General features: G+C 43.0%; 2 protein-coding genes and 1 pseudogene across 2 annotated transcripts; 1 reads left to right on the plus strand and 2 right to left on the minus strand.

The window, feature by feature from the left end:
- Positions 1–28: 28 nt before the first annotated feature.
- On the minus strand, positions 29–11,255 carry LOC120707115 (annotated as a pseudogene).
- LOC120707113 (protein FAR1-RELATED SEQUENCE 5-like) lies at positions 6,706–10,122 on the plus strand. Its single transcript, XM_039991894.1, has 5 exons — positions 6,706–7,294; positions 7,386–8,576; positions 8,927–9,613; positions 9,708–9,782; positions 9,855–10,122. The coding sequence occupies exons 1-2, from the start codon at positions 7,035–7,037 to the stop codon at positions 8,503–8,505; spliced, it is 1,380 nt and encodes a 459-aa protein (XP_039847828.1). The 5' UTR covers positions 6,706–7,034; the 3' UTR covers positions 8,506–8,576; positions 8,927–9,613; positions 9,708–9,782; positions 9,855–10,122.
- Positions 10,954–11,271, minus strand: LOC120709852 (1-aminocyclopropane-1-carboxylate oxidase homolog 1-like). Its single transcript, XM_039995490.1, has one exon. It carries the CDS (start codon positions 11,269–11,271, stop codon positions 10,954–10,956), a length of 318 nt encoding a protein of 105 aa, XP_039851424.1.
- Between the last annotated feature and the right edge of the window lie 5,365 nt (positions 11,272–16,636).

The raw sequence follows: 16,636 nt of genomic DNA on the forward strand, positions 1-16,636 counted from the left end.
AGTAAATCTTATTCGTCCTTGCCGCAAGGAAACTAACCGGACATCATCGTGACAGACATACAAGTGCAAGCATGCTTGCTTCATCACCAAACTCATCAACATCCCTCTAGAGTCTAGACTATTGACTCGAGCGCACCTTGAAATGTTCGATGGACGATCTGCCATGACCGTGTTCCCTCCTTTAACTCATGAACTCGGGCAATGTGAAACTCCGGTAACGTGCAGGCTTTTCTGCTGTCACGAGCTCCGGGAGAGGTCCAAAAAGGTCGGACTTGTCACGCTTGGCAGGATTGAAGAAGAGGGCAATGGAGACCCTGGCATCTTGTGTGGATTTGATTACTATCCTGTGCTCAACGCTCTTCATTTCATCATTGGAAACCACCTGCTTGCAGGCACAACATTTAATCATTGTTGTCACAAATAATTGATATTTTGAACATAACGCAGTCTCTAAAGCGCAACCTTAGCTTTTAATTTTTGCTGCAATATATTGCAAGGCAAGTGAAACTTATACTTTCATAAAAATACTTGCCAAGAGTCAAGATCAATCTACTCATATCATTGGGTTCACATGGAAGGACCTGGTTGCATGACAAATTAATGTGCAATTTTACGCTGAATTTTTACACTATTCTGCAATGTGTCTGTGCGTTCTAGCAGCCTTCGAGGGGTTGCCTAGTAAAAATGGACAACACGACTCTCTGGTCCCTACTCCCTAGTAAGCACACTGACAACCCTAGCTGGTGTATCTGCTGGAAGACAATTGCTAAAAATTTTTTTGTCGGTACCTCTGGACTAGGATACCCCCTCTTGCTGTGTCAAGATCCGCGTAGTTATCCGTAACTACGCCCTAAGGAGCTGGACAGCCGGACCCCTGGGGTCCGGCACCATCTCACCAGACCAACGGTCCCGGACCCGCCCCTTACTAGGGAAGGGTCCGGTGACGCCACGTGTCCTGGAGAAGGGAACGCTCAGCCAAAACAGCCGGGGCCCCCGGACCTCCCACGGGGTCCCGGACCCCTCAGCAGGGAGGGAACATACACCCCGCCTGAGGGGGTCCGGAGCCGCCACGTGTCCGCAGGCGCAGGCACGCGCGCAGCCGCGAAGCTTCCCTGGGAAGACTCGCCCACCTACCGCATTCAATGCGGGAGATGTTAAGTGCGCTCTGCCACAGCAGAGCCCGATGTGACTTTTGCCAGGCTGTACTGTTGATCGCGCGTTACCAAGGCGCACAGTGCAGCCGCTGGCACCACCAACGCCACGCGCGTCAGTCTGCAACGCCAGTTAGACACGATAGCTCGGCGATGGAATATCATAACGCCTACGCGGTAGACCCAACACTCTACGCCGCAACCTACACCGCCTCAACGGGCGCCTCGCCGATGGGACTGGTGAAGACCCCCCTCGGTCAGAGAGTCTACATGGCGATGAAGCGTATCCAGAAAAAGATTCACAAGGCACTGTTAATGTCTTTTTAATGGTAAACTATACATCCTTGTTGGGCCCACCTGTCGGGGTCCAACGGCTGTGTACGCGTACTCCTTGCGCTATAAAAGGGGGACGCCCGCTAGAGAAGGGGTCAAGTCTCAAAAGGGGCTTAGAGGCAGATGATAGACTCATCCACGAACTCTAGAACAATAGAACTCTCAGTGGACGTAGGGTATTACGCTCCGGCGGCCCGAACCACTCTAAATCCTTGTGTGTTCTTGTGTTCTTGCCTCATGAGTAGATCTGAGGAATAGCTTGCACTTTCCCGAGTAACCACCCTCTGGAATTAGGCGGGTGCACTATGCCACCCGGCTGTGGCCCTCCTCCTTGAGCCACGACATATTTGAAAATGTAGAGGACTCTAGTTGTTGAAAAATAAAAGTGGATTACGGAGATATCCAATGGAGACTAAAACAGCATGTATTTTGAATCAGAAGTATTTATTCATAATACTATTATGTGAGTAGAGAAATCAGTACAGCTAAAACACAGGCAACCTAGGAAAACTAGCCATACACATGATTAGACTAGTAGGCTGAGCTCTATACTAATCAATCCAACCTGCTATTAGACATTTACGTTCTAAAATTTTGAGAAGTGCAGATAGGCTAGTTTTCTCCATCCTTTCTTACTATTCGCCCACCGTGTCAAAGATTTTAGATTCAAAAGTTACAATATCTAGAAAACTCAACTGTCTGTTTGAGAGTACAACACATCTGAACTAAACATCTTGAAAATCTACTTTCAACAACTTCAAAAACAAACTATTATACTCACAAAGAAACAACAACTATATATATTCTCATTTTCATTGGTCTTCTAATGGTTTACTTTTTTTTAAATAAAGGATTACTAATCCGGCCTCTATGACGAGACATACACACCCAAAAGAACATAGTTTGCAAAAGCTGGAAAAAGAAAAAAGCACACCAATCACTAGAGAGACTCCAAACTACTGCAAGCGATAGACATGCTGGCACCCTCCTTTAACTAAATCAAGAGCTACTATCTCAATTAGTCTGCTCAAGCTGGAGAAGGTGTTCTTGGCGTGCTCCTCTCGCTGCAACTGCGTCCAGAAACGAAACCAGTATGTTCCCCTGAAGATGATCTGCAAAACCGAGTTAATTTTGATTTTATTAAAAATTAAATCATTTCGACATCTCCAAATCGCCCAGCATACAGCGGCAACCCCCACCCAGATGACCCTCCTAATCTTTTTAGATTGATTAGACAGCCAAGAATTAAACATATAGCGAATTGATCTAGGTGGCATTAAACCAGTAGCAAAAAAGATAATCCTCTAGATCAATCTTGCATAAGGACAGTCCAGGAAAAGATGTTGTATAGTCTCATTACTATTACATCTGCAACATTTTTGGCTTCCTGTCCAGTTCTTCTGTATCTTTAGTTAAAAGTATCCCCCTTTGAAGAAACCAGAGGAATATCTTAATCTTTAGAGGAATCTTTAACTTCCAAATCATCTTATGTCTAAAAGGTGGTTGAATATCTAATAAGTGCAGATAGAAAGATCTTACAGTAAAAGACCCTGAATTGGTCAAATTCCATCTAAACGTATCCGACCCATTCACCAGTTGAACATGAGCGATCTGAGCTACAAGATTTTGCCATTCAACCAACTTATTATCCACCAAAGCCCTCCTAAAATATAAATTGAGTGGCCTTGTAGCCAAAACTTTGGCCATAGTCGCATGGGGATCCCGCACAACCGTAAAAAGTGATGGATATTTAGCTTTGAATGACACTTGACCATCCCAAGCATCATCCCAGAACCTTGTCTTGGCCCCGTCTTTAATATTGAAGGAGCCATTAGCAAAAACCCCACCTTTGATCTTCATAAGACCTCTCTAGAAATGAGAGTCATAAGGTTTAGCATGCACCTACGTGAGAGACTTGGATCCTAGATATTTGTTTGTTAGTATGGTTTGCCATATACCATTGGTATTAAGCAAATTCACTAACCATTTTTCCGGTAAGCATTTATTCTGCAATTGCAGATTTAAGATACCAAGTCCTCCTTGATCCTTGGGACGACAAAGTATGTCCCATTTGGCAAGTCGATACTTATGCTTATCAAAAGATCCTTGCCAAAAGAATCTCGATCTGAAATGATCAAGATTTTTGTGTACCCCTTTTGGGATTTCAAAAAAGGACATCATTAACATGTGTAAGCTATTAAGTACCGAGTTTAACAAGACCAAACGGCCCCCATAAGACAGGTACTTAGCTTTCCAACTAGAGAGTTTTTTCTCAAAGCGTTCTTCCACTTTTCCCCAATCAGAATTGAGGAGCTGTCTATGGTGCATTGGAATTCCCAAATATCTAAAAGGGTATTCACCAGCATTACAACCAAAGATATCAGTATAGATATCCTGCATTTCTTTAGCTGCTCCATAGCAAAATATTTCACTCTTGTGGAAGTTGATCTTTAACCCAGATACCTGCTCGAAAGCACAAAGCAAGAGTTTAAGATTCTTAGCTTGCTCCAGGTCATGATCAATAAAGATGATGGTGTCATCAGCATACTGTAAGATAGGCAAACCATCATCCAAAAGATTAGGAATGACACCTCTTATTTGACCATCGTCTTTTGCCCTCTTAATTATGAGAGCCAGCATATCAGCGACAATGTTAAATAATATAGGTGACATAGGATCTCTCTGACGGAGCCCTCTCTTAGTTTGGAAGTATGGACCAATTTCATCATTGACTTTGATCACCACACTTCCACCAGAAATCATCCCTTCAACCCATCTACACCATTTAGGAGAGAACCCTTTCATGCGTAGCGTTTGTTGAAGGAAAGACCACTTTACTTTGTCATAGGCTTTTTCAAAATCAAATTTGAAAATGACCCCATTCCGTTTTTTGGTATGCAGTTCATGTATAGTTTCATGTAAGATAACTACTCCTTCCATGATATTCCTGCCTGGCAAGAAGACAATCTGCATAGGACTGACCACTATTTGGGAAATTTTGTTCAACCTATTCGTGGGAACTTTAGTAAAAATCTTAAAGCTGACATTGAGGACACAAATGGGTCTATACTGTTGAATTTTTGTTGCCTCTTGGACTTTTGGAATTAGCGTAATAATTCCAAAATTCAGGCTAAAGATGTTCAAATCCTCTTTGTGGAAGTCCGTGAAAAGAGCCATAAGGTCGCCTTTAATAACTTCCCAGAAGACTTGATAGAATTCTTCCGGGAAGCCATTAGGACCAGGAGCCTTGTTGTGTTCCATCTGGAAGACGACATCTTTCACCTCAGATATGGTGAACTCACTAGTAAGCAACTCATTTTCCTCTCGGGACACTTGGGGAATGTCTTGAATTCGATCTTCCTCAAGTGTAATATCCGAAACATCCGGAGGCCCGAAAAGGTCCTTATAAAATTGAGTGATATAGCTCTTAAGCTGGGCATCACCGACAACAGTTTCTTGATCATTTTCAAGTTTATAAATATGTTGTTTTTGGTGTTTTCCGTTAGCCACCAGATGGAAGAATCTCGTATTATCATCTCCTTCTAGAAGCGTTTTCACTTTTGCTCTCTCATACCATTTAATTTCTTCCTCCTGCAAAAGGAGAACTAATCTCTCTTTTAGATAGTGCTTAAAATTAACCTCTTGATCTGAAAGAGAGGTAATCTCAGCCTTCTTATCTAGCTCCTCTAAAAGAGCTAGAAGTTTCTTCTTTTCTTTTCTGTATGTTCCTGCTGTATGCTTAGCCCAGCCTCTAAGATGTTGTCTGAGCCTGCGAATTTTATTCTACCACCGCTCCAGAGGAGTACGTCCAGACGTTTCTGATTGCCAAACGCTAACAACCATATCATAGAAACCATCTCTAATCAGCCATCCTCTCTCAAATTTAAAAGGACGCTGAACAGAGTGGAGGGTGGACGCCCCTGTATTAAGAATTAGAGGAGTATGGTCTGAAATATCGCGATCTCTTGGTTCTACTGTTGATAGGAGAAACTTATCCTCCCAATCTGTACTAACCAGAACTCTATCAAGCTTCTCAAAAATAGGATTGTCTCCAGGACCCGCCCAAGTAAATTGGCGCCCAGACATAACAATCTCTTTGAGATCAAGAGATTCGATAACAGCGTTGAATAAGTTTGGCCATTTAAATTCAAACATCCCGGAGCTCTTATCTTCCGGTCTTCTCATAATATTGAAATCCCCTCCAATTAAATACGGAAGAGGCTCCTTTGAGCATGTGTTTGCCAATTTGGCCAAAAATGTCTGCTTGTTTTGATATTGTGCTGGGCCGTAGACAGTATATAGCACAAATTTGAAACCGTCATTTTTGCATCTCAAGGTAAATTTCACATAGAAATCTCCCTCTGCAATGGCTCCAATATCAAAAACCTGCAAGTCCACACCTAGTAGGATGCCACCAGATCGGCCATGTGGGGCCATACAATGCCAAAGGAAGTCCCGGCCCGCACAAAGGTTCTTTAAAATATGATCTGGAAAATCATCCCTACCAGTCTCGGAAAGAGCTATGAAACTAATTTACTCTTCCTTAACCAAATCAGACAAAAAACTGTGTTTAGCCAAGCTCCCAAGACCTCTGCTATTCCAGAAAATCCCTTTCATTTGATAACGATTTTGGAAGGGGTTTTTGTTTTTTTGGGGATTCTGCCAGTTTTAGGATTTTTGGCAGTACTAGACTTTTTCTTACGACAGACCGGAGAGAGATCGATAATGTGATCAGACTCCAGGTCTTGCATGTTCTCATTTAGATTACCACACGCGTGGCTGAGAACTGCTTCCAGTCTAGCATCCCTTTCCTCAGCACTCTCATCTAGTAATTTATTCGACTTTAAATTACATTTTTTCTTATTGGCAAGAACCACCAACCTATCTATTTCTAGATTTTTGATAGCGACGGAAGAAGCTTTAATAATTTCATCAGTCTGGCCTAATTTGAAGCCTACCCTACCAAGGCTTGAAATAACATGCGAATCTAAAAAGCTAGTAAAAGATGTACTTGGTTCAAGATTCTTTTTTGCAGCCACACGCGAAGTTTTGTGTAGGGTGTGCTCATCCGCCTTGTTCTTATTCTTGGCGCTTCTTCGGATGGTGGTGGTCTTGAGAGGAACAGCTGCAACTGGTGTCGGCGCTTGAACCCCATCCGAGAACGAAGAGACAGCAGGGGGCACCTGGCTCATGCCCACTATCGAAGAGGAGGCGGGGACCTCCTTGCCCCCACCCGCAGCCAAATATAATCAAATGACCTCTTTTAATTAATTACTAGACGAGCACCAAAGGGGACACAGATCGCATGCAGTAGCAGTTCACACTGCAACATAAGCAGTGGGAGCATCCCACCCACACAAGCAACGAGCAATGACCAAGATTAAAGCACTTCTCTTTGCTTTTTTTTTTGGCTGGAGGTTGTGCCGCTGCTGAACTTATGGAGGGAAAAGGCTCTGGTTGCCACCATTTTCTTACTTATGGAGGGAAAAGGCTCTGGTTGCCGCCATTTTCTTCCTTCCAGCAGAAGGAAGAGCCCCGAGTGTGGAGGGAATGGTGAGCGTCATGGAACCTCCTGCGCCTGCGTGCCTCCCCGAAGCCATCCAGCCTACCTCCGCTCCATTGCGATGTCGCAAAGGACACCACCCCATGGCCGTCGCAGAAGTCAGCACACCTCCATCCACTCTTCCTGCTGTTCATGGAGGCACCCCTCCACCTCCTCTGCACTCTGGAGAAGCAGCAACACCCACAACAAATGTAGATGATGACGCCCAGGACTATGCCCAGCAGATGTTCGAGGAATTGCCCAAAAGGTTTGTTCATCCTATCCTATGTTGTAGAGTGCCAATTAACTTATTTCTGCATAGCTGAATCAGTGTTTGTAATTCTTAAAATTGACCACAGCATGCCTGCGACTCCTGTTTGGATTCCTCAAATGGGTATGAAATTTAGTAGCGTTGATGAAGCTTGGGAGTTTTGGGTCACATATGGTGGTAGGATGGGATTTGATGTGCGGAAATGTTACACAAACAAGAGTGGTCTTGATGGATTGGTAACGACCGGTAGGTTTGTTTGTTCCAATCAGGGTTCTCGGGCTGAAAATAAGAAGTATTGTGTTGGCAAGCGTAATCGAGCACATACAAGAACATGTTGTATGGTTCGCATGGGCATTATATTGGATAGAGAAAATATGACTTACAAAGTATATGACTTATTTGTTGACCACAACCACATTCTTCAGATTGCACAAACAAGCCATCTGATGCCATCACAAAGGAATATTTCTAAGCATCAAGCTGTTGACATCGAGGTAGATGACGCTTCTGGTATTGCACCTAAAGCAGCATATGAGTTCCTTGGTCGATATATAGGTGGATCAGCTTTCCTTGGGTTCACCCATCGTGATCATAAGAATTATTTGCGAACTAAACATCAAAGGGAGATGTTATATGGTGAGGCTGGAAGTTTGCTAAAGTACTTTCAAGATAAAGTTGTGGAGAATCCTTCATTTCAGTATGCCATACAATTGGACTGCAATGAACAGATAACCAATTTATTTTGGGCTGATGCAAAAATGATTGTTGACTATGCCCACTTTGGTGATGTCATCACATTTGACACTACCTTTGGAACCAACAAAGAATATAGACCATTTGGTGTGTTTGTAGGCTTCAACCAGTTCAGAGAGACTGTGGTGTTTGGTGCAGCTTTGATGTATGATGAGACATTTGAGTCATTCGAGTGGTTATTCAATGCATTTTTTGCAACACATAACCAAAAGCAACCTCAAACAATTTTTACTGATCAAGATAGTGCAATGGGAAAGGCTATAACCAAGGTCTTCACTAGTGCATGGCATGGTTTATGTACATGGCATATATCACAAAATGCAGTAAAGCACTTGAGTTCTCAAAAGGAAGAAGAATATGAGAACGAAGAAGAGTTGGGTATACTATTAGATTTCAGTTCCTGCATGTATTATTATGAAAAAAGGCTGATTTTGAAGAGGCATTTGCTGCTATGAAAGAAAAGGTTAAAAAATCAACTTGGTTGGACAGCATTTACATGTTGAAACATAAGTGGGCTGAGTGCTACATGCTGGATGTTTTTTCAATAGGAATGCGAAGTACACGGCTTAGTGAGAGCTTGAATAATGTGTTGAAAGGACATTTGAAATCAAATCTTGACATTATCAGGTTCCTAAAGCGTGTGGAGGTTGTTGTTCAAGAAAAGAGAGAGAGGGAGTTACAAGCAGAGTTTGAATCTAGAAAGAAACAGCCAAGGATTCAGATGATGACACCTATATTGATACAAGCTAGTACAATTTATACACCTACATTATTTGAAGTCTTCCAAGCTGAGTATGAAAAGTCACTAGCAGCCTACATAGTGAGTTCAAATGGAACCAATGAATTTATCATTGCAATTGGAGCTTTTGGAGGGACATTTACACCTGAAGAAGAACGCAAGGTTGTAGTCAACCCTACTAGTCAAACTGTATTGTGCAGTTGCCGCCTCTTTGAGAGAATTGGTATACTGTGTAGGCATAAACTAAAAGGTCTCGATTTGTTGAACATTAAATTATTGCCAGAAAAATACATTTTGAAGGGATGGACTCGATGTGCAAGGTCAGAGATTGTCCAAGATATGCATGGGAGGAATATTGTGGAAATCCTAATTTTGATGCTACACTTCGGTACAAAAATCTCTGCCAATTATTTCTTCCATTGGCTTCAAGAGCTGCAGATTTTGAAGACTGCTACTTGCTTGTGGAAGAGGCAGTTCACAGAGTGAGCAAGCAGGTGGAAGAAAAAATCAGAGGAACTCCTAACATTGATGCTAGTAATACTACTGTTCAAGAATCATTTAGCTTACCTGTAGAATTTGCACATGTGACTGGACTGAAGAAGAAAGAAAAACAGACAGGTGGATCAAAGCGAAAGAAAAGTTGGGTTGAGAAATTTCAGAAGAAAAAGATGAACAAAGCAAACAAGAAGAAAACAAGCAATTCTAAGCACTGCGAGGAAAGCGGAAGTCTTGTGCCGAACTCTCAAGCAGTTGATACAAATATCGAGGCCTCTCTGGAAGATCAAGAATACGAATCACTTAGTAGATTTAATCAACTTATTATGGTATATTCGCTTCTCTTATTAAAAAATGGATTCCAAAATTAACCATGCTATTTTCTTATCAATGTTCCTCTCCCTGTATCTCTTTTTTTTTCAGAGCTCAAGTATCACTTTAGATGTATGTAATCCTCTTGGAGGGCTAGATCGTTGGCAATTTTAGCATAACATAAATGTAAGTCTAAATAAACTATGCATGCTGAACTGAATCCAAACATCATCGTCTCTAATTTTTTTTATATTGCAGGTCATGTATGGAAGACAAGATGAACTCTACTGATGGGTGGTGGGAGCTTTTGTATATGAAAGTAGGAACAAAGAATGGCATATGCTCTTTTGTTAAGGTTTTGTGTTTGGCAGCTTTTGGCTTAACCACATCTCAGTTTAGGCTAATATTTGTGCATATAGGATTTGTGGCCACCAACAAAAGACAATTTAGTTTGTGGCTGTATCTTCTGTATGCCTGAGAAGTGAAAATTGACCATGCTTTAATTATGATTTCTTTGCTGCTACCATTTTTGGCTGTCATATTTGATTCCGATTTTCATATTATCTCATGATTAGCATTAATTTGGTTCTTACAATAAGCATAAACAGGGTTGTGCTGCAGTATAAAAGGCACTGCATAAACAAGAGGAGACTGAAAAAGCACTTCATTGATGCAAATGGGAAGTGCTTTAATCAGCAGCGGCACCACCTCCAGCCAAAAAAAAGAGTAAAGGGAAGTGCTTTAATCTTGGCCGTTGCTTGTTGCTTGTGTGGGTGGGATGCTCCCACTGCTTAAGTTGCAGTGTGAACTGCTACTGCATGCGATCTGTGTCCCACCAAAGGTTGTAGGTACCTTGAGCACGTCCCCGATGTTGACCAGAAGCGCGCCGGTGACACTCTCCACCGCCACCGGTGCCGTCGTCACGCCGGACCTGCAGCCCGCCAACTCTGTCCTGCGCCAGCACCGTGAACAAGCTGGGGTCGGTGTGCTCAAGGCCGCCCACTACCCGCGCCGGCTCCGGGCACGGCGGGTAGTAGTGGCACACCATGAGCCAGCCTTCCACCTGCATCGCCTGCTCCAGCCGCTCCGTCCCGACGCCGAGCGCTTCCGACAGCAGCCCGGCCATCTCCTTGCCGAACTCCGTCAGCGAGCGCTGGTACTCCCGCAGCGCGCACCGGTAGGCCGTGGGGTGGCAGCCGAGGTCGAGGGCCTCCCCTGGGCCAAAGCGGATGCGGAGCGAGTCGCGCCATGGGAGGGGAGGCGCGCCGGACTCCCGCGTCGCGTTGGGGATGGTGGACTAGGCGATGGCCCCGGCGGGGTCGAGGGAGTAGAGCGCCGCCCAGGCGGCACGGGGCTGCTAGTGGAACGCCCTGGCCGCGGAGACCGCGGAGCCGACGACGCCGGCCGGGACACCGTAGTTGGTGACGTGAAAGAAGCCACAGGAGTGCGCCGCGGCGCGGACGAGTGCCGCGGCGTCCGAGCGCGGGAGGGAGAGGTCAACGGCCGGGATGGCGAACGCCGCTGTCACCGGGGACTGCGGCCACGGCGCGGCGCCCGTGAGGAAGATTGTGGGCACTGCTGTGACGCCGGACTCGACGAGCCCGCGGACGCCGGCTCGGGACTCGTGGAACACGACCAGTGCGGCTGCGGCGTCGTGGTCCTCGGTTGCGGCCATCCTTTGTTGCCCAAATTTGGTCTTCCTCCTGATCAAATTTGGTCTTCCTCCTGATGTTAGCTGGATCACCGGCTGCGCTGAGCGGAGCCTTCTCAATCTTGGAACATATCAGATACAAACCGACCTCTCCCTCTCCGTACAAACTATAAAAATTTCAATCTAGACCATCATATCAACATCTAAAGGAAGGGGCTCAGAGAGGTGGGAGGGGGAATTTGCAAAAGTGTGATTATCCAATCCAAGAGCGGGTCCAGATTATAAAATTATCCAATCCATCATACCCCTTGGATGTTGATCCAATGACTCAGATTGAAGTTTTCATAGTTTGCACGGAGAGGTTAGTTTGCACATGATACGTTGCCCTTAATCTTACCGTCTCCTTTTATTTTTTACTAGTGGGTACACGTGCTTGCCCGCACATGTTTGAAGAATAATCTCAAATCTCATTATTAAGTGCAAAACATTTATATGGTGAAACATGTCTGAAGAAAAATAGCATCCATTGCAAGAGATACCCTAAAAGAAATAGTATTCATTACAATAGACACCAATCTTAGACGCAATTAAGTTAGAAAGCTTCATCGAACCATAATAATATTATGCTTGTAGCATTTCACAGACATACTACCCTTTTACAAAATACACCTCTGCATGGCACATAACATGTGAATCAAATGATGCGGGAGCTTCATCCGCCGTCACCAGTATTTGACTTCAAACTCATATTATCCCAATGATGAGGGACCCTGACTGCAAACTATCACTGCAGCATGAAGAAAAAAAATCAAACAGGCCCTTTGAAATTATAGCATCTCAGGGAAAACCAACAACATTGACACTCACAAATTAATAGTATGAATCAAATGAGATACCTCAATTAAAGTATGAATGGTTCTATTTTCAAGTCCGTAAAATATTTTTAAAAATAATATTTTTGGTTCTTCTGCCAGTGGGATCCACATCTTTGTTAGGTTTGGCCAACATCCATGTAGTAGAACGTGAAACACCTCTGAATAAGGCAACATATAGTTGTCTGTGGGAAAAAACTAGTTCTAGAAGATAAATCTAACATTCGTGATAGTTTGACCCTGAGCTTTGTTTATAGTCATTGCAAAACTGAGCCTTACTGAAAATAGTTTCCTCTTGAACTTGAAAGGTAGTGAAATATCCTTCAATGGAGACAAGGGTATCCTTGGTATAAAAACACGCATCCCAACATGTTGTCCATTTACAATTTCACAATCAATTGCATTGTCCTCAAACGCCTTTACTACCAACCGAGTTCCATTGCAAAGTCCGTTATGGGGGGTCCAGATTTCGAGGGAGTATGTCAGGACAATTCTTCTTAATCTTAAGCTCATGTGGAGGAAGACCATTTGGAGTAATTGAGTTCAGAAAATCAAGAGGTTAGTTTTTAGTGGAGTCATCATCTATCGAATCATGACTATAGTAAACCTTTTCTTTTTCTAGGAAATTTTTCAATCATCCTCGCGTTGAGACTATCAACATACTCATTTCTTGTTGATAGGATAGCACGGTCGCGCATGTAATTGACTGAGGTAGAGTTCGCAGCTAGATTAGGGAACACATGATCAATGAGCGCGTCAATTGACTTATCATCATTATACTCAAGCATAATGTCATCTGGCAGATCCACATAATCATTTGGGAAGGTCTTTTCTGTTTCATCACCAATTCTTAATAGAAATTGCGAGAACCATACGTCATTCTGGGCTCTCATGTTCTGCTTCAACTGTATTATCTTGATATCATCCCATACATAGGATCGAAGCAAAGTGGCGTCGCAAATTTGTGCTCTAGTACCTCTAGGAATAACATGCAGAACTTGTCTGAAATTCCCTCCAAACACCATTACTAGAGGTAAAGTAATGCAGAATTTGTGCTCTAGTACCTCCAAACACTTTACCACCAAATGGTAGATCACATTACTTTACCTCTAGTAATGGTGTTTGAAGGGGATTTCAGACAAGTTTTGCCTGTTGTTCCTAGAGGTACTAGAGCACAAATTTGCGACGCCACTTTGCTTCGATCCTATGTATGGGATGATATCAAGATAATACAGTTGAAGTAGAACATGAGAGCCCAGAATGACGTATGGTTCTCGCAATTTCTATTAAGAATTGGTGATGAAACAAAAACGTCCTTCCAAAATGATTATGTGAATCTGCGAGATGACATTATGATTGAGTATAATGATGATAAGTCGATTGACACGCTCATTGATCATGTGTTTCCTAATCTAGCTGCGAACTCTACCTCAGTCAATTACATGCGCGACTGTGCTATCCTATCAATAAGAAATGAGTATGTTGATAGTCTCAACGCGAGGATGATTGGAAAGTTTCCTAGAAAAAAAAGGTTTACTATAGTCATGATTCGATAGATGATGACCCTACTAATAACTATTCTCTTGATTTTCTGAACTCAATTACTCCAAATGGTCTTCCTCCACATGAGCTTAAGATTAAGAAGAATTGTCCTGACATACTCCTTCGAAATCTGGACCCCCATAACAGACTTTGCAATGGAACTCGGTTGGTAGTAAAGGCGTTTGAGGACAATGCAATTGATTGTGAAATTGTAAATGAACAACATGTTGGGATGCGTGTTTTTATACCAAGGATACCCTTGTCTCCATTGAAGGATATTTCACTACCTTTCAAGTTCAAGAGGAAACTATTTTCAGTAAGGCTCAGTTTTGCAATGACTATAAACAAAGCTCAGGGTCAAACTATCACGAATGTTGGGATTTATCTTCCAAGACTAGTTTTTTTCCCACGGACAACTATATGTTGCCTTATTCAGAGGTGTTTCACGTTCTACTACATGGATGTTGGCCAAACCTAACAAAGATGTGGATCCCACTGGCAGAAGAACCAAAAATATTATTTTTAAAAATATTTTACGGACTTGAAAATAGAACCATTCATACTTTAATTCAGGTATCTCACTTGATTCATACTATTAATTTGAGTGTCAATGTTGTTGGTTTTCCCTGAGATGCTATAATTTCAAAGGGCCTGTTTGATTTTTTTTCTTCATGCTGCAGTGATAGTTTGCAGTCAGGGTCCATCATCATTGGGATAATATGAGTTTGAAGTCAAATACTGGTGACGGCGGCCAAAGCTCCCACATAATTTGATTCACATGTTGTGTGCCATGCAGAGGTGCATTTTGTAAAAGGGTAGTATGTCGGTGAAGTGCTACAAGCATAATATTATTATGGTTCGATGAAGCTTTCTAACTTAATTGCGTCCGAGATTGGTGTCTATTGCAATGAATGCTATTTATTTTTAAGGTTATCTGTTGCAATGGATGCTATTTTTCTTTAGACATGTTTCACCATATAAATGTTTTGCACTTAATAATGAGATTTGAGATTATTCTTCAAATACATGCGTGCCGCACGTGCACCCTACTAGTAACCATAATTACACATAAAAATCTCAATTATTGAAAAGCCATATAATCAGGTTATATGTACTTTTTTTAATTTATTTCCCACAGATTCAGGTGTGACCCCGAACAAATTATTGGAAGTACAGATAGCCTACAGTGTTTGTTCTTGACATTTCACTGAACAAGAAAATAACTTGAATTATTACAGAGGCATATAACCATTACTGTAGCAGATCCGCCCAAATTAAACCGGCTTAAGTGCGCTAACTATCATTTTAATGAATAATCAAGTTACCACGCACTTAAAATGGTGTAATCCGGCAGTCCGTCGGGTAAATCCCGATTAAACTATTATACTCCACGATCACAATTGCACTAGAAGTCTCGCACGAAGACGAGCATAGGTGATACAAGCATACAGAATCCTCAAATTAATTTACAACATAGGTTTTACATAAAAACTTTAAAAACAAACTATAGAGTTCAAATACACAGCGGAAGTTTAAAACCGAGTTCGAAATACAATACGTAACTACGAACGACGATAAAAGTGGGCCTCGCATCTTGCCCACGATGTGCTGCCAACTGGCCCGAACTTCACGGAGAAGACGGGACCCACTCAACGGTCCAACCCGGAGGAAGTGGTTGTCCAATCCAGGACGCACAGACCTCCTCGAAGTCAGCTGGGATACAACCTGCTCAGGAGGGTTACAACAACAACCCTGAGTATACTAATACTCAGCAAGGCTTACCCGACTATTGTATATACTTAGCCGACTCCTAGACATGCATGCTTTTGGCTCTGGGTTTGTTTTGTGCAAAAGCTATTAATGCTGGATCCTTACTTTCAATATTTTAGCTACATTTCGTTTGACAAGTAACAACTAGATTAGCCTGAACATCTAGAGCACACCTGGTGAATCACATTAAACCTCTATTAAAACCATTCAAACATCTTCAAAATCAGTCTCATTTCATCCTTTACTACGATGTGACGAAGTGACCGAGATTCTCTTAACCGAGAGAGATGGCAAATCGATCCGATTTAACCTTGCAAGGTGGACCTAACTCACACGACTCGTGTAAACCCCGTCGGGTCACACACGTCAACCGTTCCCCTCTTTACCCTGACATCTGAATCACGCCTGCCAAAACCCGGGTGAAGGGCCCCTCACGACGAACTCCCAGAGAACCCGGAGGCGACATACACTCCAATACCTGCCATCATCCCACTCCCAGAGTAGCGGGTCGCGATTCAAAGTATCATTGCAAATCAGGTAATTAGCTTACTGGTTTCGACTACCTCCTACTTCCGGCATGTGGTTAGTACTATTCAAACTTGGTCAGCACAGCCAACAACGGTACGGTCCTCAATTGACACAGGCAGAGGCTACTTTCCATTCCTTTCATATCCAGATCCAACTCATCTCCGCCCAGTCTCCATTTCTCTTTATTCAACAACTCATTTCAAAGCCATAGCTAAGGAATCAAGATCCTAAAACTCGCGAGTGACAGTAATCACTCGACTTTTACCGAGATCCTACTTAGCAAAGCATGGCTAACGATACCTGCACACTAGTATGGACTCACAGGTACCTAGGGAAAACATGCATACTAGGGTTTCATACAACTCCTAAAACTTAAATGCACAATTACTTAAATAAACATTGAATACTTAAATTAGGGTTATGCTGTGGGGCTTGCCTTGCAGGTCAGCGGGGTTAGTGACTTCTTCGGAAGTGGGTTCGACTGCGTCCTCCTGCTGCTCTCCCGCTTGCGGCTCCTGGATCGGCTCGGCGATCAGCTCGTAGGTGACTTCGGTTTCAGCGTCTACACGAATAGAATATGCCATGCATGAGACTCATGAAAAGATGCAATACAATGCAATACACACAATGAGAGGCACGGACCAAACTCTAAAAGCATTTACGGAGCAACCTCACAA

This window comes from Panicum virgatum, chromosome 5K, assembly GCF_016808335.1.
Source record: "Panicum virgatum strain AP13 chromosome 5K, P.virgatum_v5, whole genome shotgun sequence".
NCBI lineage: Eukaryota > Viridiplantae > Streptophyta > Magnoliopsida > Poales > Poaceae > Panicum > Panicum virgatum.